The sequence below is a fragment of the Leptonotus elevatus genome, chromosome 1 (genome assembly GCF_054856555.1).
Source record: "Leptonotus elevatus isolate MCC_2025b chromosome 1, RoL_Lele_1.0, whole genome shotgun sequence".
NCBI classification, from domain to species: domain Eukaryota; kingdom Metazoa; phylum Chordata; class Actinopteri; order Syngnathiformes; family Syngnathidae; genus Leptonotus; species Leptonotus elevatus.
In genome coordinates, this window is record NC_141239.1 from 16,772,591 (window position 1) to 16,800,520 (window position 27,930).

At 41.7% G+C, this 27,930-nt stretch overlaps 1 protein-coding gene across 5 annotated transcripts in view; it reads left to right on the plus strand.

Annotated features, from left to right (window-relative positions):
• The window catches only part of eif4g1a (eukaryotic translation initiation factor 4 gamma, 1a), a 29,745-nt gene continuing 1,815 nt past the window's right edge, over positions 1 to 27,930 (plus strand). The window contains exons 1-29 of one of the 5 annotated variants that reach the window (XM_086078052.1): positions 1 to 449; positions 3,188 to 3,310; positions 3,397 to 3,483; positions 4,377 to 4,409; positions 5,822 to 5,842; positions 6,802 to 6,981; positions 9,198 to 9,297; positions 11,127 to 11,237; positions 11,766 to 11,917; positions 12,161 to 12,253; positions 13,506 to 13,581; positions 13,661 to 14,554; positions 15,195 to 15,283; positions 15,413 to 15,593; positions 16,748 to 16,881; positions 17,687 to 17,806; positions 17,901 to 18,311; positions 18,488 to 18,634; positions 18,697 to 18,933; positions 20,058 to 20,162; positions 20,257 to 20,550; positions 20,826 to 20,931; positions 21,028 to 21,124; positions 21,217 to 21,593; positions 23,127 to 23,245; positions 23,324 to 23,496; positions 23,572 to 23,697; positions 24,793 to 24,874; positions 24,958 to 25,056. In XM_086078052.1, coding sequence (XP_085934178.1) covers positions 3,236 to 3,310; positions 3,397 to 3,483; positions 4,377 to 4,409; positions 5,822 to 5,842; positions 6,802 to 6,981; positions 9,198 to 9,297; positions 11,127 to 11,237; positions 11,766 to 11,917; positions 12,161 to 12,253; positions 13,506 to 13,581; positions 13,661 to 14,554; positions 15,195 to 15,283; positions 15,413 to 15,593; positions 16,748 to 16,881; positions 17,687 to 17,806; positions 17,901 to 18,311; positions 18,488 to 18,634; positions 18,697 to 18,933; positions 20,058 to 20,162; positions 20,257 to 20,550; positions 20,826 to 20,931; positions 21,028 to 21,124; positions 21,217 to 21,593; positions 23,127 to 23,245; positions 23,324 to 23,496; positions 23,572 to 23,697; positions 24,793 to 24,874; positions 24,958 to 25,056 — 4,719 coding nt within the window. In that variant the 5' untranslated portion in view covers positions 1 to 449; positions 3,188 to 3,235. The remainder of the gene's footprint in view (positions 450 to 3,187; positions 3,311 to 3,396; positions 3,484 to 4,376; positions 4,410 to 5,821; positions 5,843 to 6,801; positions 6,982 to 9,197; positions 9,298 to 11,126; positions 11,238 to 11,765; positions 11,918 to 12,160; positions 12,254 to 13,505; positions 13,582 to 13,660; positions 14,555 to 15,194; positions 15,284 to 15,412; positions 15,594 to 16,747; positions 16,882 to 17,686; positions 17,807 to 17,900; positions 18,312 to 18,487; positions 18,635 to 18,696; positions 18,934 to 20,057; positions 20,163 to 20,256; positions 20,551 to 20,825; positions 20,932 to 21,027; positions 21,125 to 21,216; positions 21,594 to 23,126; positions 23,246 to 23,323; positions 23,497 to 23,571; positions 23,698 to 24,792; positions 24,875 to 24,957; positions 25,057 to 27,930) is intronic. The other 4 variants (XM_086078079.1, XM_086078063.1, XM_086078072.1 and 1 more) reach the window with 4 other exon arrangements.

Below are 27,930 nucleotides of genomic sequence, written 5' to 3' on the forward strand. Positions count from 1 at the left end.
ACTAGGCGGCGCACGCACCCAGGCAGCAGGGCACGGCTGAACCGGCTTCCTCGGCACGCAACATCGCGCGCCATGGCGTCGCTCTGAGTTCACACACGACAGTTGTGTACATACCTAACCGGCAATCCGTCACCATCGGCGCCTTGATAATGGACCTCCGGTCCAGGGGCTTTTTTCGGGGCCATCGGAATCAACAGTAGTACTCGTCAAGGACGAAATTGTTAGATTTTTCATCACTGTCACACGCCCCGGGTTTCGTCAAGTGACAGGACTAGAGCCGGTTAGCCGTAGCTAGCTCGCTAAGTCAGTAGCCAAAGAAGGGCATCTTGGTTTGTGTTGGACTGGGAAAAAGAGCACCGGGGAGTGACAGTATCACAAATCCCACAGAGGACCCGACGAGAGGCAGACTCCCGGGTTGCAATCCAGCCGCGCCTTCACACGTTATCCCGGTAAGAATTCCATTCGAAATGGAAATGTTCACTCGGGCTTCATTTTGTAGCCGCGTTCGAACAAGGCCTCGTGCCGGCTGTCAGCCCGGCGTGGATTTTACGAGCTAAGCCGGAAAAGCTTTTAAAAAAGTGATCGTGTGAAAATGTCCAAATGTGTTGTGCTTGTAGTCTGTTTTCTAGCCGCTTTCGATGTGCGGATTGCAGGGCAGCTTTGAGCTAATCGCGACCACCATTAGCCGCATTACAGCCACGGGGTTCTCCTTGCTAATCTTCAAATGGTTGCCACCCTTTAGGCTCCACGCCATGTACTTTCGTTCTTTTCCTACGTCGATACGACGATTAATCGCCCCTTTTGACGTGAACTGACTTGTTATAATTGAGTTTCTCGCTCATTTCGTCAATTCGTCTTGTAGGGTATAGATGTTATATTTGAAAACAACAAAAAAATGCCCCGGATTCAGTGTGCTCATGGAGCCGGCCGGGGCCTACAATGAAATCCACTTGACACACAGTTGCGGCGCTAACGCTGAAGGCTAACGTTGACCCACGATAGTTTCACTCAATGTCGACGGTTGGAGCACTATTTCGATTTCTGTCTTGTTTTGTTGTTGGTTAAAAGCAATATTAGATCAATATTAGCTGCGATTGGGAAATACTTTTCAGCCAAATAATGCGGGACACATCGACCGGCCACGTAGTATAACCCAAGCAAATATGTCTCTTGACAGTGGGACACGTATCATTGGCCCGGCTGCTACTTTCTCCCCCAGCTTTCACTGGGACCGTTGGCCTATTCTTTGAAGCAGCTCCCATTTTTTGTTTGAACTCCACCGTGGGCTTCACACAACCTTCCTTTTGTTCGCGATACAGAGTAACCGAGTGAAAATTAACCGTGAGTTTCCTTGATAGAGCATGGCGCTAGCTAATGCTAACGTCAGTCACCGTGTTAGCAAGTGATGACAAGACTAGTCGAGAAGTAAATGGGTAACTGCGTCCTTGTTAAGGTATCGTATTTCCTTTCTATAAAGTACACACATTGGTTGTTAGGCTTTTTTTGGGATGCTGTTTTAAGCACAAGTCAGTGACACTGAAAATGAGCTTTGACCTCAGGTGTCCATTTTCTCCAGTTCCCCTCCACCAGACCACTGATGACATAACAATTTCAACTACAGAGTACATACATTCTCTTTATAATTAAAATAAAAAAGTATTAAGTGGTGTTTATTAATATCAGTGGCTGTCAGGTTTTAATAATGTTAAATTTGTGTGCACTTAAACGAAGTATGAACTACAGGATGACCACAAAGTCTTTTTACAGTTGACAAAAAAAATATTAAAAACAGTGTGTTCACAGTCTCCTTACATTTAATAGATGTTTTATGAAAGTGAATCGAGCTCTGTTGAATGATTGCATGTGTTTCTTATGTACTCAGTGAGGTTACTGCATGTGGGTGGCTTCCCAAATCAAACATTTCCCGGCTGGTTGGGGGATTGAAAGAGGTGGCCCTATTCCCAGGCCACCGTGTTCACCAGATATAACTTCCCTTAACTTTGTACGTGGTGTTTTAAAGACATCGTCTGTGGGACCAATGTACGGCAGGTTGATCTGAATGAAAACCTAACCAATTCCATTGCCTCCATTGAAATGGAGTACAGTCTTGATGTGGTTTGTGCAACTAAGGGTGTTCAATTATATTTGTATTTTTTCCCCTAATATTGCGGTTGCAATTTCGCATGAAATGGTTTGTTCAAGGTCCTCCGTCTTTCCATTTTTTTTTTTTACGCTAGCAATACATTACATTAAACGGTATCAGTCAGATTTGTTATACATTAATGTTTTGGTATAAGTTAGGAAATTGGTGTTGTTCACTTACTAGACACTTTGACTTGCAGTCTTTAAAACGTTCACTACAACAATGTCACAACATTTTACCGAACAACTGTGGCGTAAACATAAATCAGTAAATTAGAAATCGGATTACAACAATGATGCAAACAAATCTGTGGCCTTTATCACTTCAACTTTTCATGAATCATTGATAGTAACTGAGGAATGCACTTAAGCACTGAACTTATAAATGCAATTATAATTGTAGTTATAGAATAAAATAATGCTGACTGACCAAAATGGTGCAGAGGTGTTTTTTTCCCTCAAATTGCAGCCTTTGCCATTTGAAAATTGCATTCTGCTACACCGCAATGTCGACTTGAATTGTTCTGACCTCTCGAGGTGTATTAAATGAGGCAAACAAAATTTAAACATCTGGTCATTTTGTCATTTTCCATAGATCTGTCTATCCATTTTGCGTTTGTAATGTTTTAAATTGTGAATAGACTGCATCTTTGCACTGCTTACTACCTACTGTACAGGAAGTGGTAAGTGCTTGGCTAAGGGTCTTAAAACAATGGTGAATGGAATACCTTGCGACAACTAGGTGAAAATTCAATGACTCAAAATCATTTGCAAATGTGATTAGGACTCAAGTACTCATCCTATGGCCCCCAAAAGCCATGCAAATTAACGTGAGACAGACTGGGTTGAAGGAGGAGGTGGTGGTGGTGGTGGCGTTATCATGGGCGAAACCGCAGACCACACCCAAACTTGCTGTCAAACTAGAGGGTGCTATTTGTATTTTCAAATCATGAATGTAATTTAAATTTCAACCTTACATTTATGGTGCAAATTGTTACTAATAATTGTGTGTTTGTGTGTTTGCACCCCCCCCCCCCCCAAACAGGTTGGCAACACATCGCCACCCTAATGCAGAACCATAAAAGAACGTGAAATGAATAAACCACCGCAGCCTATACCGGGACCCACCTCTGTCCCAAACCCCGCCCCCTCCCCCGGATTGACACAGGTAATTGACCCCATCTTGATTCGGTGTATTTTGGGGAGACATTGTTGAATGATCATGCCCCCCCCCCCTTTTTTTTTTTTCTTAAGGCCGCCTACGGACCTGGGCAGCCACCGTCTCTTGTTTTCGCCACACCTCCACCCCCACAGATGAACTCCGCTCCTCAGCCAAGACAGGTATGGTCCATTGCAGGCTGTTTTTGGGAGGCATTCAAGTCTTTTTCAAATTTGGACACTTGGGAATTTATGGGAACATACCAGGATTTTACAAAAAATAAAGTTGGCTCTTAATAGGTATCTTAGATATAGTTGTGGAAAATATATTCTGGGAAAACGTTTTGGAGCCTCCTCATTTTACAGATTTTATTCTTTGTTGATGATCTTTAAGCAATTCAAGTCCAACAAGTAGCTTGATATGGTACAAACTAATATAAGTAAACTTCCGATCAGCTGTTTAATGAATCAAAGTGTTAGCATACATTTTTGCTTATAGTTTGAGTCAATTTATTTTTTAACTGTTCTGTGCTCTCATTTCAGAGTACATTGGAACATCAAACTGCATGAATTTCAAATAAAAGCTGACATTTTTGGGTTGTTCTAAACCGTTTGACCTTAGTGTATATTTGCGCATAATTTTGAGTAAAACAAGTTACCACAGCCATTCTTTAGATGTTTTTATTTGCCCCGCTTTGCAAGCCCAAATTTGGCAATCCAGCAAATTACGGCGCTACTCAAGGGAATTGAATAAAATGGAGCAATTATATTCCCTTAGTGCCCTTATATGTGGGCAAGGAGAGATTTATTTTGCATGGATGTCTGCTTATGACAAAATGTTCACATGAGACATTTCTATTAAATTAATTTCAATTCCCATAAATTCCCATGGAAAGTTTCCAATTTGGACAGTTTCCAAAATTCCCTCGCATGGAAATTTCCTGGAAATGTTCCACCCCTTTGCAGCTACATCTATGCTACTTGAGCTAAACTTGCTTGTGTGTTGTTGTTGTTGTGTGCGTGTCACTGCTTATTTCTCTGCCCGTGATCTTTACTTCTTTCTGCTGTTCTCCCAGTTTGCCGCAGGGCCCCGTACGTTACACCAACAGGTACTAACACCACCCGCACAGTCGCATCCTGCCTCCCCTGTGTTCTTTCGCGCTGCGCATGTTGTTCGCGATGTAGCCGAGAATGCTCTGTCTAGTGGAAAGAGTCGACCTCTCATTGGCTCCTGTCAGTTGACGCAGAGGAGACGGGAAAAGTCTCATTAACCTTTTGAGAGCCTGTCAATCAGGTCTCATGTCGGCTATTGTAATGGATTCTCAGTTTGAGCATTAATTTAATTTCTAATTGTGTAAATAAAAGCCAAATTTTGTGTAACACTTTACCAATGCACCCAACACTAAGAAGCACCATGCTCGTGATATTTAAAAATCAAAATAAACATTGTAAGATGAGAACATTTTAGAACGCTGACCTAATCAGGGTACTAATTTTTTTTTCTACACAATGACATGCTCATCACATCATTAACACCCACATGACAAGGACTTGATGATCTTAGTGGCTTTGTTTGTGGAAAATGTATGTGCAGTGTTAAACCAACAGAATGTTTTATTTCCATTCTGTGAACTAGTCAAGACCATTTCCTGAATCAACTGTTGAGACTTTCACACTCAGAATATCCCAACCACTACAAAAAAAAAAAACTCCCCCACCCCACCAGACAAATGTGAGGCTCGCCCCCACGTCTCATTTCCATTTGATTGGATCTGTGGAAATCCTCTGACAAAGTGTGATGGCTAGAGTAATTCACTCACTACCTACACTGCAAAAACTGCTCTTAAAAGGGGGGAGAAAAAGTCATGAGATGAGTATAAATTACATGATTTAAGCAAAATTGCCAGTAGAACGGGAATATCTGACTTGGCAAGACTTTTTCAAACATGTAAACACAGCTTGCCTCAAACTCCCTTGCCACCAAAGTGTTAAACCTAGTTTATTTGTTTATCAGAAGATTATCTTCTATATATCATATATATGAAAACGGTACCAAATGATTTGGTTTCTTAATAAAGGTAAAATAAATGTGATTTGAGAATGTTCTCGTACCTTTCACAATCTCATCAGAAAGTATCTAATAACTGTTCATTTTAAAATGTCATTGTTCAATGTAATCGTCCTCATCAGCATGATTGAGAAGTTGCTTAAGTCATTAACATATAGTTGTGTTGGCACCCCCTGCCCCTTTTCCCCTCTTCCGCCTGCATGCGCCTACTAACTTAAAAATGGATCCCGCTCAACTTGCCAGGTTCTCACTCAACTCCGGATCTGTAAAAACTTGCATGCGTTGACACCATTGCCAGGCTTTTCTGTACTTGGCCCAAGAGCTACACACCCCTGCTTGTTTCCCCCTTCCCTTCCTCGTCAACGTCTTGCAGTCTGTCGTTCACACTGTCTCCATTTTCACGTTAATCTCACTCCCTCTCTTGCTTTCTGCTTGTGTGTTGTGCGGCTGAAGGGTGGATACAGAGCGCTACAGGTAACGGCATTTCTCTCCCTGCAGCCAGTGCTGAAACTTCAGTACAGTGAGCCCCTGTTTATCGCAGGTTAATGTGTTCTAGACCCACCAACAAAAACGGGAAACTCCAGGATATAGATAGATTTTACATGCGTTACATTTCAGACACGCATGCAGTTGTCCAAATAAGTTGTCTATTCATCAATTGAGATTTTCTGTAAAACTGACACATAAAACCAAAGAGAATTAAATATTGTAAATTTAAGCACCAAAATGTTGAACCAAACCAGATCATTCAGTTAGTCTGCTAGGTTAACGTCAAAAAATGAGACATGCCATAGATGAGCTGACAGAATTTTGCCTAATGTTACGTAATTATAAAGCAAATAACTGATACTTTTACACATGCAGAGTAGAATCACGTACAAACTGAGGGCTCTTTATTACGCTCCTTCTCTTAAGGCACACAAAACTAACAGACTTGCATGCGCACTGTAAATATATGTCAAAATAATGGCTTAAAGCGGAGGTCAAGTCAAAAATAATAATATAATATGTCACTGTATTTGGATTACTTTTGCATATGTAGAAACCCTTTGCTGTTGACTGAAATTGACGTCAAAGTACCCTCGGGCTCACAATGCGAATGGCACGTGACCAAACCCAGAAAGAGGGCGAGCAGTGATGTAGTTATAATTTACCCCATTAAGCAAAATACAATGTTTAGATTAGTAGGGGGAGCAAAGAGTTTTCTCGAATTCACCTTCAAGCAGGGACAAGAACGATGAGCCATGATACAACAGGGGAACGCTGTACTGCGCACTCTAAATGTGCCATGAACAATTTGCATTTGTTGTGATGTATGCCATCCACCTCAGGTTCGTTTGTCTGCGAAACTGGATCCATGCACTCATGCGGGTTAATCAGAAATCCAAGGCAAGCAGTTTTGTTAATCATGCATTTTCCTCCAAATTCTCCAGGGTTATTATTCGAACCGTCCGGCAATGGCCACCAATGCGCCGAGGGTCCAAGCAAGCAGTGGCCCTCGAACCGTTGGACCCCCCCACGTCTACCCGCCGAGCTCCCAGATGATGATGATTCCCCAGCAGCAGCTCTCGTTCGCCGGCTCCCCTCAGGGTTACTTCCTTTCCCCTGGACAGGTTGGTTCACACAAGCCATGTTTTTGCCAATCAGGTATCGGTTTAGTTCTCCACGGTACAGTTGGATCAAGGGGCGTGATGGCACTGAAGTAGATATTTCAGATATCTGTACAAGTATATATTGTTTTACTTTCAATGCCTTACTATGTAAAAATTAAGCTGTTTTTTTCACATAGCAAGTCAGTTTTATTTATATAGTGCCAGTTAACAACAAATGTTATCTCAAGGCACTTTACACATTGAGCACGTCAACAACCAAAGTCCTCATTTCATATGTAACAACCCAGCATGAGCAAGCACTTGATAACAGAGGCAAGAACAAAAAAACTTATACTAAAGAAGAAACTTTGAGCAGAACCCAGGCTCTGTGGGGCAACTGTCCGTCTTGGCCGGTTGGGTAAAATAGAGACACTAAAAACTGAAACAAAACATTTTTTCAGTCAGTTCACATCTTTGGAACACAATGTTTTGATAATGTCCTGATGTTTTTTTTTATCTCTCAGTACAACCAATGTGCAAGTTACGTGCGCAGAAAAATTTTCAAAGCAAGGTGTAGTGTAGATCACTGGCAAAACCATGTAAGTCTTAATTTTGTAGATTTCATATTTTTTCAAAAATCTATACTATATTGGTCATTCCACACGTGTGGATGTTATTTTATTATTATTATTATTATTATTATTGCAAATTATAGACAATCTAAAGTGTTGAAAGTGGCTTTCTTTCTTTAAAGATGGAATGTTAATCAGGGTTCCCACGGGTTCTCAAAAAGTCTTTAAAAGTCAAAAATTCAGAAACGTAAATTTTAGACCTTAAATGCCCAATTTCGATTCATAAAACCATGTATCGATACTTTTAATATGGCTTTTTTTCTGTAAATTAATGTGTCCGAGGTGAGCATGTACTCGTTCAAAACCTCATGTGAGTGTTCAAATGTTCTGTTATTCAGAGTATCCCAAAAGGAGCCCAGTGCTTACAAAGGAAGGAAACGGCATAAGCATAACCGCATCACGGGTCTCCCTCTCGAAAAATACACACATGCAAACACACACTGTTTAGACAGATGCACCATGGAAAAGATTTTCTTTTTGCAGTAGTTTTAAATGGATTACCTAAACTAAAATTCTGCTTCACATTGGAGCCAAAAGTAGAATCCTGATCGTTTACTGTGCATCTTGCTGCTCTAAATAGTAAATAAGTCATATTACACTATAACTTACACAAGACTACGGGCTACTTCTTCTACTTCCATTTGATGGTTGTCAAATACTTTTGGTTCATTAGCGCCCCCTTCTTTAGCATAGATACCTATGGCTATGAAGAAGGCCCTGGCGGTATTGCATGAATTCTTCTTTCTTATCGCGGTTGGCAGGTGTATTTGGTGCATTACCGCCACCTTATTAAATGGAGTGCATGCATGTGGCAGTAATTAAACTGTACATTAAATGAAAGAAAAAGCGAAAGATTGAACACAAATACCCCCCAAAAGAGATAAGGTAAGAAATTTGACATAAAAACACAAAATGTGGATGCATAATTATGCACTATGACTGTCTCTTATGTCAGTTTGTTTTTATTTATTTATTAACCACTGGAACCTTAGCATAAAAACCGTCACAGGAATGTGAATGTCGTGATTTGCCAGTGATTTTTTCCACTTTATTTACATAGCGCTGTAGTTGCAATTGATTTAAATTATTACTTATTGTTTTGATCAGGTCATGTTCAATAAAATATACATGATTAATGTACCTGTATTGGATTCAATTATAAATATAATCATTCATATTTTTACTAATGCTCCAAGTAAGAGAAATAAGTTTCTACTATTTGCAACATTGGTAATTCTGAGAATGTCTTCCAAATAAAAGTAAATTTGGTACTGCATGAAATCCTTAACTGAATTGATAATCAATGTGAATCGAATTGAATAGATTTCGGAAATCTGAATCGATACCCAGCCCTTGCGCAGACTCTTTTTTTTTTTACATTCCATTGTAACATGAATGACACATTTTTGTTGCTTTCTGCACGTGCTACCCCAAGAAGAGATTTGCTGAAAAGCTGGATATTGTTATTTGCTTTACATTACAATTGAAAGCGGTGGAAAAACAATGAGTGCTGAAGTGAATTGAACCAAATCGTTGTTCCTTAATTGATGTACTGGAAGCCCTCAGAATTGTAATTGTCTCTCTGCTGTTTGTCTGCCTATCCAGTACCGGCCCCCATATATGCCACCTACTCAGCAGTATCCCGTGACCAGCGGTACTGCAGGCTTCTATGCGGGAACCAGCCCTGCTGAATACTCTGGCTATGGTAAGAGACTTAACCCCACGAAAATTGATTCTCTCTCTCATCTTCACTAATTCATAGTCATCATCTGTCATGTTTGAGGAACACATGTAGTCTTAGTGTGCGGCCATGTTAGCATCACCCCATCGCTCACCGGGTTGGCTGCGATGGGGGGAAGGGGGTGGGGGATTGTTTTGCACGGCTGGTCTGTGTGTTGAATGTTTTTGGGAGAGCCGAACACTGGTGCATGCGGTGTGGCTTTTTGTTCTGCTTTGGCCTGTGTTCTTTCTATCTGCAGTTTCAGCTCACGCTACCTCACAGGTTCCATTAAATGCTTTGAGACCAGAGATTTGTGTTTGTCCACATGAGATTCACTTCTCACAAAAAAAAGTTAGCCATGTTCGGTTTTGGAATGAAATTTCAGGATGAATCTAACATGCAATTTAACAAATTAACAATTGACCTTAAATTGACTAAACATTTATTGTTACATTTCCAACTGTTGATTTTTTTTCCTTTCTTTTTTCCACAATTTGTTGTTCTAACAAGGATCTGAACTGCAAAATGATCAGCAGACGTGTGATCCATGAATGGACCAATACATTTCCTGGTTCAATTAGAATTGGTATTTAAACAGTCCTCTTCACCATGCTGTCCAGTCCACACGGTAACATCATGAAATATATATATATAAGACAACACCAACAATTGATCAACAGTACTGTGCCCCAGTGTTATGCTTTAAATAGGATGTGGCCACTGATCTTAGATAAATAGGATGTGGCCACTGATCTTATAGTAGCAAAGAGACAAGTGGCTTCCCTCGTGGTGAGAAAAGTAGGTAAGTGAATGAGTAAATAAAATAAACACGAGTAAATTAATAACAAAATACAGCAGAGCACAGTAAATCAATAAAATAATCAGCCCCTAGATTTTGACTAACCCTGGGAATGTTGGCCTGTATGATCTTTTTGGTAGATATTTTTACTGAAATTTGTCAGCCAGTTGGAGGCGGGATTCCCACATAGGCAGATGAAACAAGGGTCCAGGAGATAATAAAACTATTATGTTAGACTAGACTTTTGATTCTAATTTGAAGGCATTTTTGATCCGATTTTCTATAGGTGATATTGCACAATAAAGTATTGGTTATTATTATTTTGTATTCTGATTGAAAGTGAGCATTACAACCATACTTCACCTTTTAACTGTCATTTTTGGAAAATCCTGGCTGTCACGTTGCTAGGCTTAAAAGTAGAAGAGAAAAAAATCACCTCTTGTGAATTTTACAATTCAGCTTGTTGTAAGAGAACAGCACGTTTTGAAAAAGTACTGACACTATGAACAATCAAAAGTTTTGAGAAGCTTAAATGAAGTTCAGTTGTTAAAGGTGCATTTTTGGTTCATCCTGAAATTTTACCTGAAACTCTCCCAGCTGCTTTATGAATGAGAAAATTATTATTATTAATTAAAAAATATTTAATCTTTATTTATCCAGATAAGGCAATTGAGAGCAGATTCTCATTTGCAATGCCGAAGTAAAATAAAAGCAAATACAAATAAACACATATCCAACAAACTGTAAAATGATACATAGTTAGATAATCACATAATACATCAGATGACCGAAAAGCATCGGAAACATGGTTTTATGGAAAGTTACAAGCAACCTCACTGGAAAAGACTGTCTCGTAAGGACAATTCATTTCATGGGACCTTTTTAACACCCGGCTTCCTCTGAATCCTCTCAATAACTCATTCTGCATCTGTCTCTTCCTGTCCTCTTTCCTTCCCTCCTTCCTTCCTCCCTCCCTCTCCCATCCCTCGCTCCTCCTTTTGCCGCGTTGGTTCAGAGCCCTCTCTTGCTGCGAGGGAGAGGCGGGGTGGCGGGGGGAGAGGCGGCGGCCGAGAGAACGGCCGTCTCTCTCTCCACGGTGCTCCTCTCACCTCCCAGCGCTACCCCGGTGAGTAGTGTGTGTGCGTGCGTGTCGGCCGGCTTCAGTGGCGCCTCTTGTCTCTACTGTTGTCATTGTATTGCACTTTTTAATGGACCTGCATGCACGCTGCCACTGTTCACAAGAAGCGTTGTGTTGTTAAAATGCATACCTGCAAGTTAGGGATATTTTGGTTTGGGGGGGCAAGTTCCAGGATGAACCTAAAGTACACTATAACTTAAACAGGTGAATTTAGACTAAACTTTTTAATGCACTTGTCCAACTTTTTACTGTTCTCCAACAAGGCGCTAAATGGCAAAATTCACAGCAGGTGTTTGATACTTGAATCTACCAATAAATGTCCAATTACTATGTCCATTTTAGGGCTTCTTATGACTCTTCCCATCTGCGTATTGACCACACACAAGCATTTGCGATAAGGAATATTGAAAATGTTTCTATAAAAGCACGCAGTTTTTTTATCAGTACTGCAGGAAATGTGTATTTTGCTCATTGTTTAACCTTTTTTTGTTGTTGTTGTTGAATTCCAATTTGCAGCAGCAGCATACTACCCGGCTCAGCCAACCTACTCTACGTCTGTCCAGCCCGCACAGGTCATTATCAACCCTGCCCAGCAACAGCAACCAGCCCCCCCTCCTCAGCAGCCACCAGCACCGGCACAAGGCCCACCAAAGAGGGAACGTAAACCGGTAGTGTGTCCCAACAAAAGGGCAACGGACCTCTTGTCTGAGGTCACTAACTGAATGGAGAGCAAAAGTGTATTGTTTGTTCAATGTGGAACTTTCCCATTTTACATCAAAAATGACAAAAAGTTTTTCTTTTTTTAAACTGTGGTAGTCAGCTGCTATTGATCTGTAGAGGCATGATGTTTACATACCATTAATGGAGGCATATAGAACCCTAACCAACACTTTACCCTTTTTTAACAACAGATCAGAATACGTGACCCCAACCGGGGCGGACGAGATATCACGGAGGAGATTATGTCTGGTGGAAGGTCCACCACTACACCAACTCCACCACAGGTAAGAATCAAACAAGCTCTCGAACGTTTAGAGGCAGCACTGCATAGCTATTTATGAATGTCCAATGTAGGCCAAAGGTATATTGAAATTTTAGAAGTATAGAGAAACTGAGCTGTTTGTGTCCGTTAGTGACCAAAATCTGACATAAAAATTCACGAGTAGTCCCACTCTAAAAAAGTTTGTGCCTACTTTTTTACATTTTTTATTTGAACCTTCAGTATACCCTAACTATGACCCCAAAAACACTTGAATATAAATTCATTTTCATCTTACAACATTCACACACTAAATTATTTCTCCTTGTCCACGGAAAATAATGTTTCCAAATTGTGACTTAGTTTTTATTTTCTTGCTGCGCAAAGAGCAACAAAAAAGAAGAAGACAACCAAATTTTTGTAAAAACTAAACAAAAAAACGGTAATGTTATGCCTGAAGGAAGATAACATTTCCCATGAGAACAAGCACATTGCGTAGTTTTTTTTGTGGGGGGGGGGGCTCAAATTGACATCCGTCTTTGTAACAAATGGGGAAAGGGGGAAGTGACGTATGCCATAAAGCAGTCAGCACATTTGTAGTTTGTTGTGTGGCGGTGTTCCTACCATCTTCCTCAAAGTTGCTTAGTGCCAGGAAAAATTATACACAGACCCCCATGGCAAAGGTACCATTCAACGAGTTTTAAGTTGTTTCATCAGAAGAGTTCTGAAGAAAAAAAATGTTAAGGTTGAAAAGTTCCTTAGTGCTACTTTAAACAAATTGCTAAACAATCATAAATTACTATTTAAGCAGAATGACAAAATACTCTTTGATGTATTGTTCAGTTTTTACCAGGTAGCTTACTTAATGTGTGATTAAAAGGATATTTAACTCATTTAGCAATGTTCAGCAGTAAAAAGTTAATATTTAGTCTATAATGTGATAACTGAAATTATTTTAAATACCTTTAAAAACACATTTTGCCACTTGCTGTCGACTGAAAATGACATCACAGGTGTGCAGGTAGCGACCAATCACTGCTCACCTGTTTCTGGGTTTGCGCATGTGATGTTAGCAAACTGAGCCATGATTGGTTGTTTCCTGAGCATGCGTGATGTCATCTTCATTCGAAAGCAAGTAGCAAAATGTTTTTGTACCTGAGAAATAATGCCGTTAAAATATGATCAATGCTGAAAATGACTGAATGAGTAAAGTATTCCTTTAAAACTGTCTCTTGCCTTCTTATGAGTATTTAAATGGTACCGTTGTGTGATTGTAGGCCAACATCACAGAAGCTGGAGCCGCACAGACTAACGGTGAAGTCATTCCGCCTGTTGCGGCAGTCACAAGACGAGGTGTGTGCTTTTTCTCATTTCTTGGATGATAATGAAACATGGTTGTTTAGTACTAATCTCAATTTTTCTCCCTACCCAGATGACAACATGGAGCATGTTGCTAATGTTGAGACCCCACCACCCCCTCCCACTGCGAACCCCGAGCCCACATTTGAGGCCACGCAGGAAGGAGACATCCAGAATGTGCCGGCTGCGGAATTGGAACCTGTAGCCCCTGACCTGGCTCCTGATGTGCCGGCCCAACTGGCGGAGGACCAACCAGTTCCCGCTCTCCTTCCTCCCGTCACAATAGCCTCTTCCGTGGTGGAAGTTGAAGTCGACACTAACGTCAGTGACACGGTAGACGCTCCCGTCTGCCCGTCTCCTTCGACGGCACAAGAGGAGGAACCGCAGGCTGCTCCAGCTCCGTGCGAGAAGGCGCAAGAAAAGCAGCAAGTTGAGGAAGTGCAGGTGGCGGAAGAAAAGGAAGAACTCGCAGAGGTTGCCCCAGTAGAGCCTGCTGCTGAACTTGCAGAAATAGTAGCTGCTGTTGGTACGGAAACAGAGGAAATGCCTACAAAGATGGCAACTGAAGCGCCTCAGCCTCCAGTATCTGTGCAGGAGCCTGCTGCTTCACTGACCCATAATGCTGCTCCTGAACCCGAGCCGGAACCCGAGCCCAAGCTCGTACAGGCAGAACCAGCAGAGCCTCCTCTCTCCAACGGCCTTCCTCAAGACGTGGAGGAACTCTGTGAGGAAGACACTACACCCTGCGACCAGCCAGATGCTTCTCAATCTCAGGAATCCACACCTGTGGCGAAAACTGCAGCGCCAGTTGTGGAGGTAGAGGTAGAAGAGAAGGAGGAGGAGGAGGAGGTGGAGGTGGAGGTGGTGGTGGTGGAAGAGAAGAAAGAGGAATTAGTGAAGGTGGCAAAAAGTGAGGAAGTCCCTTCTGTCGCTGTAAACTGTCCCACAGCGGAATCTGCTATGCAAGGTAAGCGTGATTATCACAGATGTACGCTCCAAACCCAAACAGACCACACTAAGTGAACATCTGTGATCTCGAGATCATACAAACAATATTGGTGTGTTCGTTAGTCTCGATACCCACCCTTATTTCAAGGTATGAAATGAATTGACTGCTCTCTTGTGGCTTTTTTACAATCAGGAATTACAAAGCAGAAATAAGAAGAGCAAAAAATTGCCGTTAATTTCATGAAATTTCCAGTAAAAATCCTATAGTGGGATATATATATAGGGTGTTTTTCGAAATTATAACGGTGTACAGTGTTCCCTCGTTTTCCGCTGAGGTTCGGTTCCAAAAATTACCCGCAATAAATGAAATCCCCAAAGTAGTTAGTTTTATGTTTTACATTTATTACCTTTTTTTGACCCACTTAAATGTTGTACACTAAGCGACGTCCCTCTCCTTTGGTGTGCGCAATGACCCCGGGAGCTGCTGCGACCGACCGGTGCAAACTCACACGGTGGAAAGCCAGCGAGAAGCGAGGCGGACACTCACCCCACGTTCGCTGTTTAAGTCAAACAGACACTTGCTTGCAGCGTTTTTAAAACATTGCCTCGGGTAAAATTGCATTTGCAATTGTTGACACCACGTTCTCCTCCTCTTGAAGCTGCTATGTCTGTGCCAAAGAAGAAGAGGAACATGAAGGAAATCAACAAGAAGGAGGCCATTGGAGACCTCCTCGATGCCTTCACAGAGGTTTGTATCAGCAGGACATAGAACAAAAAGATCGCAACAAGCCCACCCCAACATCATCAATATTTTTTTGCTTGGCTTGCTTTCAAAACACCGCGTTCTCTTGTCTGGTCCTTGTTTTGTTCACCCCAGGAGCAGGATGCCAAGCCTGCCTCTGAGCCCTCGTCCACTCAGGCCGACCCTGTCCCTGTTGCTCCAGCTGAACCTCCCGCCGAGGTAGTTGATGAGACCTGGGAGGAAAAGGAGGACAAGCAGAATGCAGAACCGGAATCCAAAGCTGAGTCCACTGACAAGAAATACCAGTACAAAGAAGGTATGTTACAACTGCACTTTACTGGCAAAAAGTGGCATTATTGTGTCCCTGGAGCCCAACTTTTGTTGCACAACATGACATGCCGTCCATTGTTTCTATTCAATAACTAAATGAAATGTACTCACAGTTTAAAAGGCTAAGACATTCAAAATTTCTAGTTGAGAAAAGAGAAGAGTTGTTAGTTAAAAGTACCAATTAAGGACCAGTCCTCTTGAGAGCTTACTCACCTCACTGTTATGATCTTGAGCTTGACAGCAGTGTTTCCCGATACAGTGGTTTTCAAGAATCAGTTTGGAAAAGTGTTTTCAAGAAGTGTACATTGTAATGAACACATCAGTGATGTAAACAAATATTTGCCGTACAGATAGGGCTGGGTGATATGGACAAAAAATAAAACCTTGATTTTTTTTTCTTCAGTCATTCAGCACGATTATGATTTTAAACAATTTTAATCTAATAAACCCAACAAACATTTATTTAAAGATTTCATTTATTCCAAAATAATAAATTCCTGTGCTAATGAATGTCCAGACAACAATAATTTATACTGAGTCTAAATCAATTTAACACAAACCTAACATTCATATTTTGCGCTTAAATCGCGCTTAAATGCCACAATTAAATAGTTGGTAGCTATTGTAAACGTGTCTTGTAAACCACTCATCCAGCATTCTGCCATTTGTGCAAAATTACAACACACAATAACATTTGGATTTAACAGAACATATCATTTATGATTTAATAATCCAGAAGACAAAACTCGGTTTCATGATTCAGCATATTTCAACAATTGGATTTTTGCAATGCCGATTAATTGAATGAATTTGATTTACTGCACAGCCCTACATACAGACAATAAAAATATCACCATTCTCTTAAAAATAACATAAATCTGCATTAACAACATTCTGTGTGGAAATGGTGACCTGCTCAAAATTCAGCACACACCTCCAAAAAGCATCCGCCCCATTCAAGGTCCTACTCAGGATTCAAGGCTTGTACTGTAGTTTCTGCTCTACCAGGCTGTGACCAATTCTGTATATACGGCTCTCGTTTTTTTCACTGGTGCCTCTGTGGCAACAAGACACGGAACATATACATTGCACTTAAATTTCCCCCTCGTTCCATTAAATCTGTCTTCATTCATCACCCAGAACAATGGAAGCCAATAAACCCCGAAGAGAAAAAATGCTACGACCGAAAGTTCCTGTTGGGCTTCCAGTTCATCAGTGCCAGCATGAACAAACCCGAAGGCCTGCCTGTCATCAACGACGTGGTTCTGGACAAGGTCGGTGCATTCCGATTTTATTCTGGTCTACACAGGATGACATTCAGTGGCTGAATATGCCTGAACAAGTTGACGCACAATCATTTAGATAATCAGGTTTGCTCTAATTTAACTCATTCACTGCCATTGACGGTTATAGATGTCAAAAATTTCTATTAGTTTAACATTTTTCCACTTTTTTTTTAACAAGGGTATTAAAACCTAGATTTTTTATTTATTGTGCATTTAAAACAGATATAAAAATTGTGAGTTAACTAGTGAAGTCATGTGATTAATTACAAATTTTAATCACCTCACGTGCTTTAAAAAAGATTACTAAAAATTAGGGGCGCCAGGCGATTAACATTTGTAATTGTAATCAATCGCATGACTTCACTAGTTATTTCACGATTAATCACAAATTTTATATCTGTTCTAAATGTACAAAAAAATAATAATTCTAGGTTTTAATTTCATCTTGTTAACAAAAGTGTGTGTGGGGTGGGGGGTGGGGGTTAACTAATATAAATAGTTCAAAGCACTTTATGGCACTGAATGAGTTAAATGGCCCACTGGTACAGAACATAATCGCTTCAACACTTGGTGTGTCATATATTCACATCTCAATGACCTGGTAAGAATTTATGCGGACTTGCTTTACAAAGCAGAATCCACACAAGGGCTCTTAAAAAATATGCAAAGTGAGATTATCAACCCATTTTTATGTATGAAAAGAGTTCCTGCTGATTTTAGTCATGGCCCATTTTGTTATTAGGACCTAGTTTGATCCATTTCATTCAGGAAGGAAAAATTATTTTCATTTTAGGTAAACAAGACTCCACTGCGGCCCACAGAACCAGTTCGAACGATGAATGTTGGGCCAGATTTCACCCCCTCGTATTTGGGCAACCTGGGCAGCAGATCAGTTGGAGGACCACGCGGACCAGTAAGTTTTTGTTGTTGTTGTTGTTGCATTCAAAACTCAAGTGGTTAGAAAGAAAAACAAACAGAAAAACCCTCCTGCTGCTCTACCTCTTTAGCCCCCCGGGCCACGGCGTTCCCAGCAGGGTCAGCGCAAGGAGCCACGCAAAATCATCACCAGCATGTCGCTAAATGATGACGTGCAGCTCAACAAGGCAGAGAAAGCCTGGAAGCCCTCGACTAAGAAGGGCGGCGGCAGCCGTGTCCGCGCCGAGGAGGAAGTGCCGGTGGTGACTGACGAAGAGCTCACCACCGAGGAAGCCCAAACGCAAGAGATCTTGAAGCGATTGCGCAGTATCCTCAACAAACTGACTCCGCAGAAGTTCCAGGACCTGATGAATCGGGTGAAGGAGCTGACCATAGACACGGAGGAGAGGCTGAAGGGCGCCATCGACCTCATCTTTGAGAAAGCCATCTTGGAGCCCAGCTTCTCTGTGGCCTACGCCAGCATGTGCCGCTGCCTTTCAGGGGTAAGTGTGCTGTGGTTCTTGGATTCATTTTCTCCACTGATGATGTCACTTTTAAGCTTAACCAAAGCCCTAAAAGTAATAATTGGTGTCATGGAAGTATGTTAGTGATACATCTCTACAAGAGCTGTGCATGAATGGGTGGAGACTCATTAAAATTAAAATTCACTTGTCTTCAGTTGAAAGTCCCCACCACGGACAAACCAGGAATCATTGTGACCTTCCGCAAACTGCTGCTCAACCGCTGCCAGAAAGAGTTTGAGAAGGACCAGGATGATGACGAGTTCTTTGACAAAAAGCAAAAAGAGATGGAGGCCTCCAAAGACGTAAGAAATCATCTCACCCGCTTCTGTGTGCCATTTTCACCCACTTTGTGCTGTACTTACAGGAGGAAGAGCGCGAGCGCATGCGCCTGGAGCTGGAGGAGGCCCGAGACAAGGCCAGACGGCGCTCGCTAGGCAACATCAAGTTCATCGGTGAACTCTTTAAGCTCAAGATGCTAACTGAGGCCATCATGCACGACTGTGTGGTCAAACTACTGAAGAATCATGACGAAGAGTCTCTGGAGTGTCTCTGCAGGCTGCTCTCCACCATTGGCAAGGACCTGGACTTCGAGAAAGCCAAGGTTTTAAAACAACACACGCAGCCCTTATCATTTATATTCATGTATACTACCATCACAAGCATTTTATTGAAAAGTTATCCCAAATTCTTATGCTGGGCCAAGTATGACACATACACTTTAGGAACCAAGCCATCTACCTTATCAAGAGTCCTGTATTGTTTCCCCTTAAAAGTGGTTAATTCAAATGTATTTATATAGACTTAAGAACAGTTATTCCCCCCCACCCAAAAAAATGCTGTTAATCATGTTCCTTTTGTTAGTGTTTTTCAATATTTATATTTGATTCATATTTGATATTTATTTTAAGGATTTTTTTTGCTTCCCTCTATTTTACATATAAGCTGCACTAAAAGGAGACACTTAAAATTTCACTGTACATGTGTTTGTATAATGACAGTAAAGACTTTCTATCTAATATTAAAACTTACTAGTAAAATACATTTTAATATTTACTGTGAAAAAATAATTTGTTTGTTAATTAGAATAAAAACAAAACAATTTAAATTATTATTTACTGTGCAATTGATGTATTGATTACTGTGTGAATGTAAATTAAAAACATAGTTGCATGTTTTTTTAATATACGCATTCGATATGTATCCAATAGCATAAAAAAACATAAAATAATTATGAAAAATACAATAAAAATTTGAAGACAGTGTGCATTATAAGACATTCTTTGATGTAGTGGAAATAAATACAAAATATTAGTAAATCTAAACTAAAATAAGATTGAAATGTTATTTTAATACTTAAAAAAAGTGACACAAATTACATGACTATGTTCAACATTTTATGAAACATGTTAGTCTTAAATACTGTACTTTAAAAAAAAGGAATCCTTTTTCAAAACTATTTTACATTTACAGGTGTTTTATTTATTTGGTAACAATTTTTTCAATTGACCTCGCCCATCTGCTCATTTTTAAAATAAAATGTGGTCCTTGAACACATAAGGTTGTCCTTCCAGCAGTTTAACCATTTCTTATATGAACTGAATGTAAATAAACTTTCTACTATATGCTGTCAATTAGCCATTAAATTGTGCAGTCTCTTGCTCGTTGCACCCATTTTGATATGTTGTTGGGATTCATGACTGAATTGTTTGTCTCCGTCCAACTCAGCCACTTATGGATCAGTATTTTAATCAAATGGAAAAGATAATCAAAGAGAAAAAAACATCATCCCGGATCCGTTTCATGCTACTAGATGTCTTGGACCTCAGACGGGTAAATGTTAAATCCTCTGGTGCAACATTAATCAAAAAAATACTTCCAAGTCTCTTGTATTCTAACCAATCGTCCTCTGTCATCTGTTCTGCAGTGTAACTGGGTGCCCCGTAGAGGAGACCAAGGTCCTAAAACCATCGACCAGATCCACAAGGACGCGGAGATGGAGGAGCACAGGGAGCAGATTAAAGTCCAGCAGCAGCTCATGTCTAAAAAGGACACGGGTGGAGGAGGAGGAGGCGGCGGCGGAAGGATGGGTGGAGGTATGGGCGGCCGGGGCCCTCACACACCGGGAGGTGGCCGGGGCAGCCAACCCCAGGATGAGGGCTGGAACACGGTGCCCATCACTAAGAGACCCTACGACACCGCTCGCCTCAAGATCACAAAGGTAAGAAGAAGGATTTCCTGGCTGGTGCAGTCCACATTTATTTCCATATCCTTGTTTCATGAAAAGTTATAAAGCCACAGATTTGTTTGCATTATTGTTGTCTAATTGATGAATTATTGACTTTTGTTTATGCTACACTTAAGTAGGATTTTGTTTTTGAGCCAGTTGAGGTGGCCACCTCCATATTTCATATGCAGAAATAACTAGCCCTGTCAGCCTTTTTTATTTTACAGCCAGTGTTTTCATTTAGTCACTTTCATGTCCTGTGCGTGTAGCCCGACAATCCGGATCTCAACAATCAACGGTTGGCTCCGTCAGGCAAAAGCTGGGGCAAAGGCAGCAGTGGAGGAATGGGAATCAAAACTGCAACGGCAGACCAAGGTACAAGCCCTTCTTCAAAGCATACTTTAATTTCAAATTGTTTTGTTTTTTTCTTGACCGTGAAGATTGTCAACAAGCCTTCTTCCTCTTGATTAGACTCTGGTCGGCCAACTACCAGCACCGTCAACCGCTTCGGTGCCCTGCAGCACTCAAGCTCCTTGTCTTCAGATTCAGATCGCAGAGCTCCTCAGAGGTCAGCAGCGTTCTTAGTTCCTCCTCTTCATTTGTATGCACACAGAAAACAGTTGAATTAATCACTGCTCTTACGTTTGCTGACATCCGCAGGTCGAGCTCCAGCCGCGAGCGAGGTGGCGACAGAGACCGGGCCGATCGGGACCGAGATCGCTTTGACCGCTTCGACCGCGACGATCGAAGCAGCCGGAGCCAAGTCACCAAGCGGAGCTTCAGCAGAGAAACGGAGGAGCGTGGCGGAAGGGGCGGCGACAACAGGCCGTCCAATGAGCCCGTGCGCCGCGTGGCCAGCATGACGGGCAGCCGCGATCGGGGCAGCCGCGATCGGGGCAGCCGCGATCGGGGCAGCCGCGATCGGGGCAGCCGCGATCGGGGCAGCAGAGATCGGGGCAGCCGGGACCGAGGCAGCCGGGACCGAGGCAGCAGAGACGGGGGAAGCCGGGACAGAGGTCCGAGCAAAGACCTCCCAGGTACAAGTAGTCTGTTGACTTGCTTACAAATTCGGGTTGCATTGCTGTCGTAGGAATGGAAAAATACAAAATCTGAGCACCCCCTTTTAAATAGATACTTACTGTGTTCAAAAGGCTTTAGCCGCAGATGTTTTAATTTTACACAATGGGTAGATGCCACGGACTTCCGTAAGTCACACACCAACGCTGTTTCCGGTTACTGTTGCGACATATAGGCCACGTCCCAATACTCGCACTTCCACCCTTGTGCCACTCAATTGCGCATTCCCATTGATGGGTGTGATTGTGTAGTGTGTCTCAGTTCTCAGAGTGCATCTCAGAGTGCTTCAGAAGTCCCGCCTCCTCTGTGGCATATACCCCTTTAGCCTATGCTAAACGGTTAGCAATCGTGATTAGCATTAGCGTGCTAGCGATTACCATTAAGGTAAACAAACACTAACTACTATTTATACAATACACATGTAATAGTGTCTTAAAAGTCGATACTTCAACAATAGTCCATGCGTAACGAGTGGAGCTCAATAACTTCCTGTCCACTGCGTGCGTCTGCATAAAAGGTCCGTGTAGAAACATGGACGGCGGTGCAAACAAGTTTCTAGTGGAGCTTCGAGGCAGACATTTTCAGTCGACCTATTTTTAAAGGGATATTTGACTCATTGAGCCATTTTCAGCAGCAAAAATATATTTTGTCCAGAATGAATTTGATAACTTCATTATTTTTCATGTACAATTAATACTTTTAAAAACCTATTTTTTTTACACTTTATGTCGATTGAAGATGACATCACCTGTGCTGGGGAAGTAGGTAACGACCAATCATGGCTCACCTGTTTTCTGGGTTTGGTCCGCAAACTGAGCAATGATTGGTCGTTACACTTCCTCAACACAGGTGACGTCATCTTGAGTTGACAGCAAGTGTAAAAATTTGCTTTTAAAGGTATTAGTTGTACATGAAAAATAATGAAGTTCATTCTGGACAAAATAATAACTTTTTACTGCTGGAAATGGCTCACTGAGTCAAACAACCCTTTGAAGTCGACTTTTTCTTCCAGCACATGTCAAAATGTCAAATTTGCCTCCGGCTACAGTGGAAAACTAGTGGTGTTATACAAGTCTTAATACTTGGGACCACTCTACATAAATGCCGAAATGACTTGGCATTCCAGCAGGAAAGCTAAATTCAATAGCTGGAGTGGGTCCTCAGTTTGCATGGCATAGTGTTTCATGGTTACAATTAGTGTGTAATGAATACATTTGCACGGTGATGTAAGAATACAGTCTTTTACAGCCATTGACTGTTTTTATTACTCTATTTACTATAATTATGCCTTTACATGATCTGCCTTAGCGCAGGTTAGTGTATAAAAAAAAATTAAAAATAATAAAAGGGTTGCGTCAAAACAGTGGTCCACAGATGTTTACATAACATGTCACAAGTACTTGCTGCTAAGGACAAAACTGGTCTTCAATACTTTTTTTTATTTTTATGGCTCGCTTCAAAGTGTTTTTGTTTTTTTACCACCTCATTTTTAGCCAAGCGCGAGAGTGCCCCCGCTCCTCCCTCTCTTCCTAAACCAGCATTGACGGAAGAGGAGGTCGAGAAGAAGTCCACCGCCATCATCGAAGAGTACCTCCACATCAATGAGTTGAAGGTTCGAAACCCCACTCGGTGCCATTCTTGGATATTATTGTACAGCTCAACACCTATTTGTCCTCATGTGGCGCTATAGGAGGCGCTTGACTGCGTGTCGGAGCTCAACAGCACCGCGTTGCTCTACGTGTTCGTGCGGCAGGGCATGGAGTCGACCCTGGAACGCAGCACCAGTGCTCGAGAGCACATAGGCATGTTGCTGCACAAACTCATCCATATGGGGACCATGCCTGTTCCGCAGTATTTCAAAGGGTGAGGCCCCGAATTGCTGTTAAACCCCACAAAGAAAGTAACATCAAGACTTGAGTTGTGCTTTTGTTATCGCAGGCTTCTTGAGATCCTGGAGATCGCAGAAGACATGGCCATAGATATACCTCACATCTGGCTCTACCTAGCTGAAATCATCACCCCTATGCTTCTTGAGGGCGGCATCCCGATGGCGCAGCTCTTCAGGTGAGCTCAAGGAGGGCGAAAGTCTATCTTGAAAAATATTTGCATTTGTTTTTCATCACATGGTGTCCTCAAAACAAGTTGCAATCAGTCAGGGGGTATCAGGCTCTGAGGTAGATGTTCAGGAGGAATTTTTTAACTTAATTTGACCTTCTCGAAATGTTTGAATAGACTGTCACTTGAAGGCCTCTCGTCAAAATTCTGAACTTGCCAAAATATATATATATTTTTTAAAGTAGAGATGGACGATATGCTTTTTTTCAAGGCCAATACCGATTATCAGTCAGGGAGGCCGATAACTGATAGACATTTGCAGAAAAAAGAAAAAAAAGTTTGTGTCAAAGTTTTTTACAATAAAATAATAATAAAACCTCCAGCACTTGACTGCTTAAATGCCTTCATGGACATGTTTATTAAACAGCTTTTGTGATTTGCAACATGTTAAAGGTTTTTTGTTTGCCATCAGCTTTTGCACCAACTATAATGTGGCTTCCGCACACGCTAACTACCAAATAGCCGCTAATTTGCGGGCTAACTGTTAGCTCGCGGGCTAAGCGTTCACCCGCATGCTAACTCACAAATAGCTGCTAATTCGCAAGCTAACTGTTAGCTCGCGGGCTAAGCGTTCTCCCACACGCTAACCCCGGGATAACTTCCAAATAGCCGCTAAAAAACAGCTACTGGGTTAGCCTGCGAGCTAACCGTTAGCTTGCGGGCTAATGGCCGCTAATTGGTGCTTATTGGCTGTTAGCACTGCACGAGCGGGCCAATGCTGCAGAGAGTCAACAGCCGCTGACTCAAAGCACACGGAGGGGATTTTTAATATATCGGCCATCAAAACAAAAAAGAGGCCGGTGTCAATATTCATAAAATGCTGAATATCGTCGCCAATTATTGGTCTGTCCCTGAAATAAAGCAGATATAATGTTTACACGGTTGTTTTAATTTCAGACTTGGTGTGGGAAGGCATTCCGAGACAACACTTATTTGTTTACAAGCAATTATAAAGACAGTTTAACATTGCTTTCACTTTCTGCGCGTCACACTAAGCAAACAAGGATGAAGTGCAAATCTTGACTGTCTTAATTGCTCCTCCAGGGAGATCGCCAAGCCTCTCTTACCTATTGGGCAGGCCGGCACGCTGCTGGTGCAAATCCTCCACCTGCTCTGCAAAGGGATGGTATGCTCTTGCATCACTGCTGCTTTTCTTGCGTTTTGAGGGAACACGATTCTAATTTGGACTTTTTCCCATTTCTACGCTAGACTCGCAGTAAAGCCGGTGCCCTGTGGAAAGAGGCGGGACTGAACTGGAGCGATTTCCTGTCCAAGAATGAAGACGTCAACAAGTTTGTGACCGAGCAGGTGTGTTGCAGGAGATTATTTGTATGAATGTATTAGTGCTATATAAATATAAAATACAAAGATGTGTTTTTTTGGGGGGGGGGGGGGTCAGTTGTCATAATTGGCGAGTTCATTAGTTTAAACAGCACCTTTTTTTTTTTAGCGCCCGCCCCTTGCCTGTCCAGGGGGAATTCCAGTTGCAGGAGCAGACGGCCATGTCAATATTACCCTCCCAAAATGTACTTTACTGCACTGGAGCTATAATACACAATTTTTAAGGAGCAGAAGGTTAGAGTGGAGGAACTGTGTGGTGCAAATGCGTCACTATAACACCATTTGGCAGTAATAAATGTAACAATAATGCATATATTTGTGGGGAATGGGGTTCAAGTTGTATTTTACCATTTAAAAAATTCACAAGTTCACAAGTTACTTCATGTTCAAAATTAGAGAGCTCTTAACTCATTCACTGCCATAAATTCATTAAAAAAATATATAAAAAATTAGGACAAGAGGCGATTAAATCTTTTTAATTGTAATTAATCACAGGACTTCACTCGTTAACTCACGATTAATCACAAATTCTATGTTCTAAATGTACAAATTCTAGATTTTCATACTCTTGTTAACTCTTTGACTGCCATAAACGTTATAAAACGTTTAGCATAAACCTAGGGAAGGGCGCCGAGGACGTTAAAAGACGTCCCCTATGTTTTTTTGTTTTTTTTTCAAAAACGGGTGCAGGAAAGCCTTGGGCAGCTGTGCTGAAAGTATCAGGCATATCTGAATAGTAAAAGACTCGTTTTGGCCCCTAGAGGGCAGCGATGACTCTCTTTGCACAAGGTTGGATGGGCCGCCCACCGTGGGCGTCAGTAGAAGACGTGAGGCGGAGCTAGAGTGTTGAGGAGACAATGAATGATGAAGCCACAACAATGGCTGACCAAGCAACCGGTTGCAAGCAGCTCACGCTTGAGCATTTTTTTCAAAGACGGAAAGCATCAATCAATACTAAAAAGCGCATTGATGTCGACGATGATGATGACTCCGAGCTCTACGCCAAAGTTGGAAGCTTTGGCGTGACTGTTATGAACACGTAGTAAGCCTCACCGGCTAAGCGCGGCTAGCGCTGCTAAGGCCGGAAAACGCGCACAATAGCCGGCCGGGTACTTCTACACAATCGGACATTCGATCGGGCGATGGAGAGTTGGCATCGACCAATGCAGATTGATGATGATGATGATGATGACTCCGAGCTCTACGCCAAAGTTGGAAGCTTTGGCGTGACTGTTATGAACACGTAGTAAGCCTCACCGGCTAAGCGCGGCTAGCGCTGCTAAGGCCGGAAAACGCGCACAATAGCCGGCCGGGTACTTCTGCACAAGCGGACATTCGATCGGACGATGGAGAGTAGTCGAAAAGCATCGACCAATGCACATTGATGATGATGATGATGGTCACTCCCGAGGTTGACGCCGGAGTTGGAAGCATTGACGCGGCCGTTATTCTCTCGTCATAAAGCCTCACCGGCTAGCGCTGCTAACGCCGGAAAACGCGGAGCTGCACAAGCGGACATTCGATCGGACAATGAAGAGTACCCCGAGTCCAATGCATATTCATCGGAGGAGCGGGTACAGTCTGATCACGGAGAAGACACTGTTTCTGGACTACGATGCCACCATGAATGGAGTGGATAAAATGGATCAGAACATCTCCTACCACCCGGTATAGCAACTGAAGGACGCGAGGAAGCGAGACGTAACACCACCGTAACGTAACCGTAGCATGATCCTGATATTAGACTTGATGACACACTGCAGTATATACTTGCTATTCCCCGGAAAAAAACGGCCTGCAAGAAAGTGGCGCACGCGAAGAGGCAATCTGTTGTGCAAATGCTGTTGCGTCTCCTTGCACGCAGGAGAGTGTTACAAAAAGAAAAACTGTCGTTGAAACATCCACATATTTGTAAATAGCACCACAGTTGCACACATTTGTAAATAGTTTGCCAAATTGTTGTCAAATTGTTACACTGTTGAATGTAAATAAACGTATTTTGCTATCAAAAAACACTTTTTCATTCTTGGTGGTAGTGTTTTATAGAAGTAAAGCACTATTTAGGTGTTTGTGGCATCATTCATGGGCAACAAGAAGTGTAAAATTCACTAGAATGCATGAAATAATATCGTTTCACTAAAAGCTTGATTTCTCCGTATTTTGGTCCAAAACAGGCGAAATTGGGTCAAACTAACCATTTTCTATTGTTGATTACTAAAGAACGGAATAAGGTAGAAACAAACTTTTTTTTTCTGATGAAAGTCCAATCTTTCATTTGGTAGTACGTGTGTTTCCATAGTCCAAACAGAACATTTTCTGTGGACCTTGAAAGATCAGTCAAAATGCTTAAATCGGCTGGCACTGACGGCATCCCTTTTCTGAAAACGTCTGGCAGTCAAAGAGTTAACAAAAGTGTAAAAAATGTTAAACTAATAGAGAAATAATTCAAATGAATTGTTGACGTTTATAGAGTCAATGGCAGTGAATGAATAAAAGAAAGAAAATATTGCTAAAATTCGGGGCATCAGGCGATTAAAGTTTTTAATCGTAATTAATCGCATGACTTCACTAGTTAACCCTCAATTAATCACAAATGTAATGTGCAAAACTAAATGTACAATAAAAAAAATCTAGATTTTCAACAAAAGTGGGAAAAAAATGTTAAACTAATACAAATAGTTCAAATCTATTTTTGACCTTTTATAGCCGTCAATGAAAGTTAATGAGTTAATATGAAAATAAAACTGCAGAGCTGACGCCAATGATGAACAAATGCAATTTATACCATTTCGTGGCAGAAAAATCACAAATCCGTGTCACTCACTTTTATGCATGCCCATT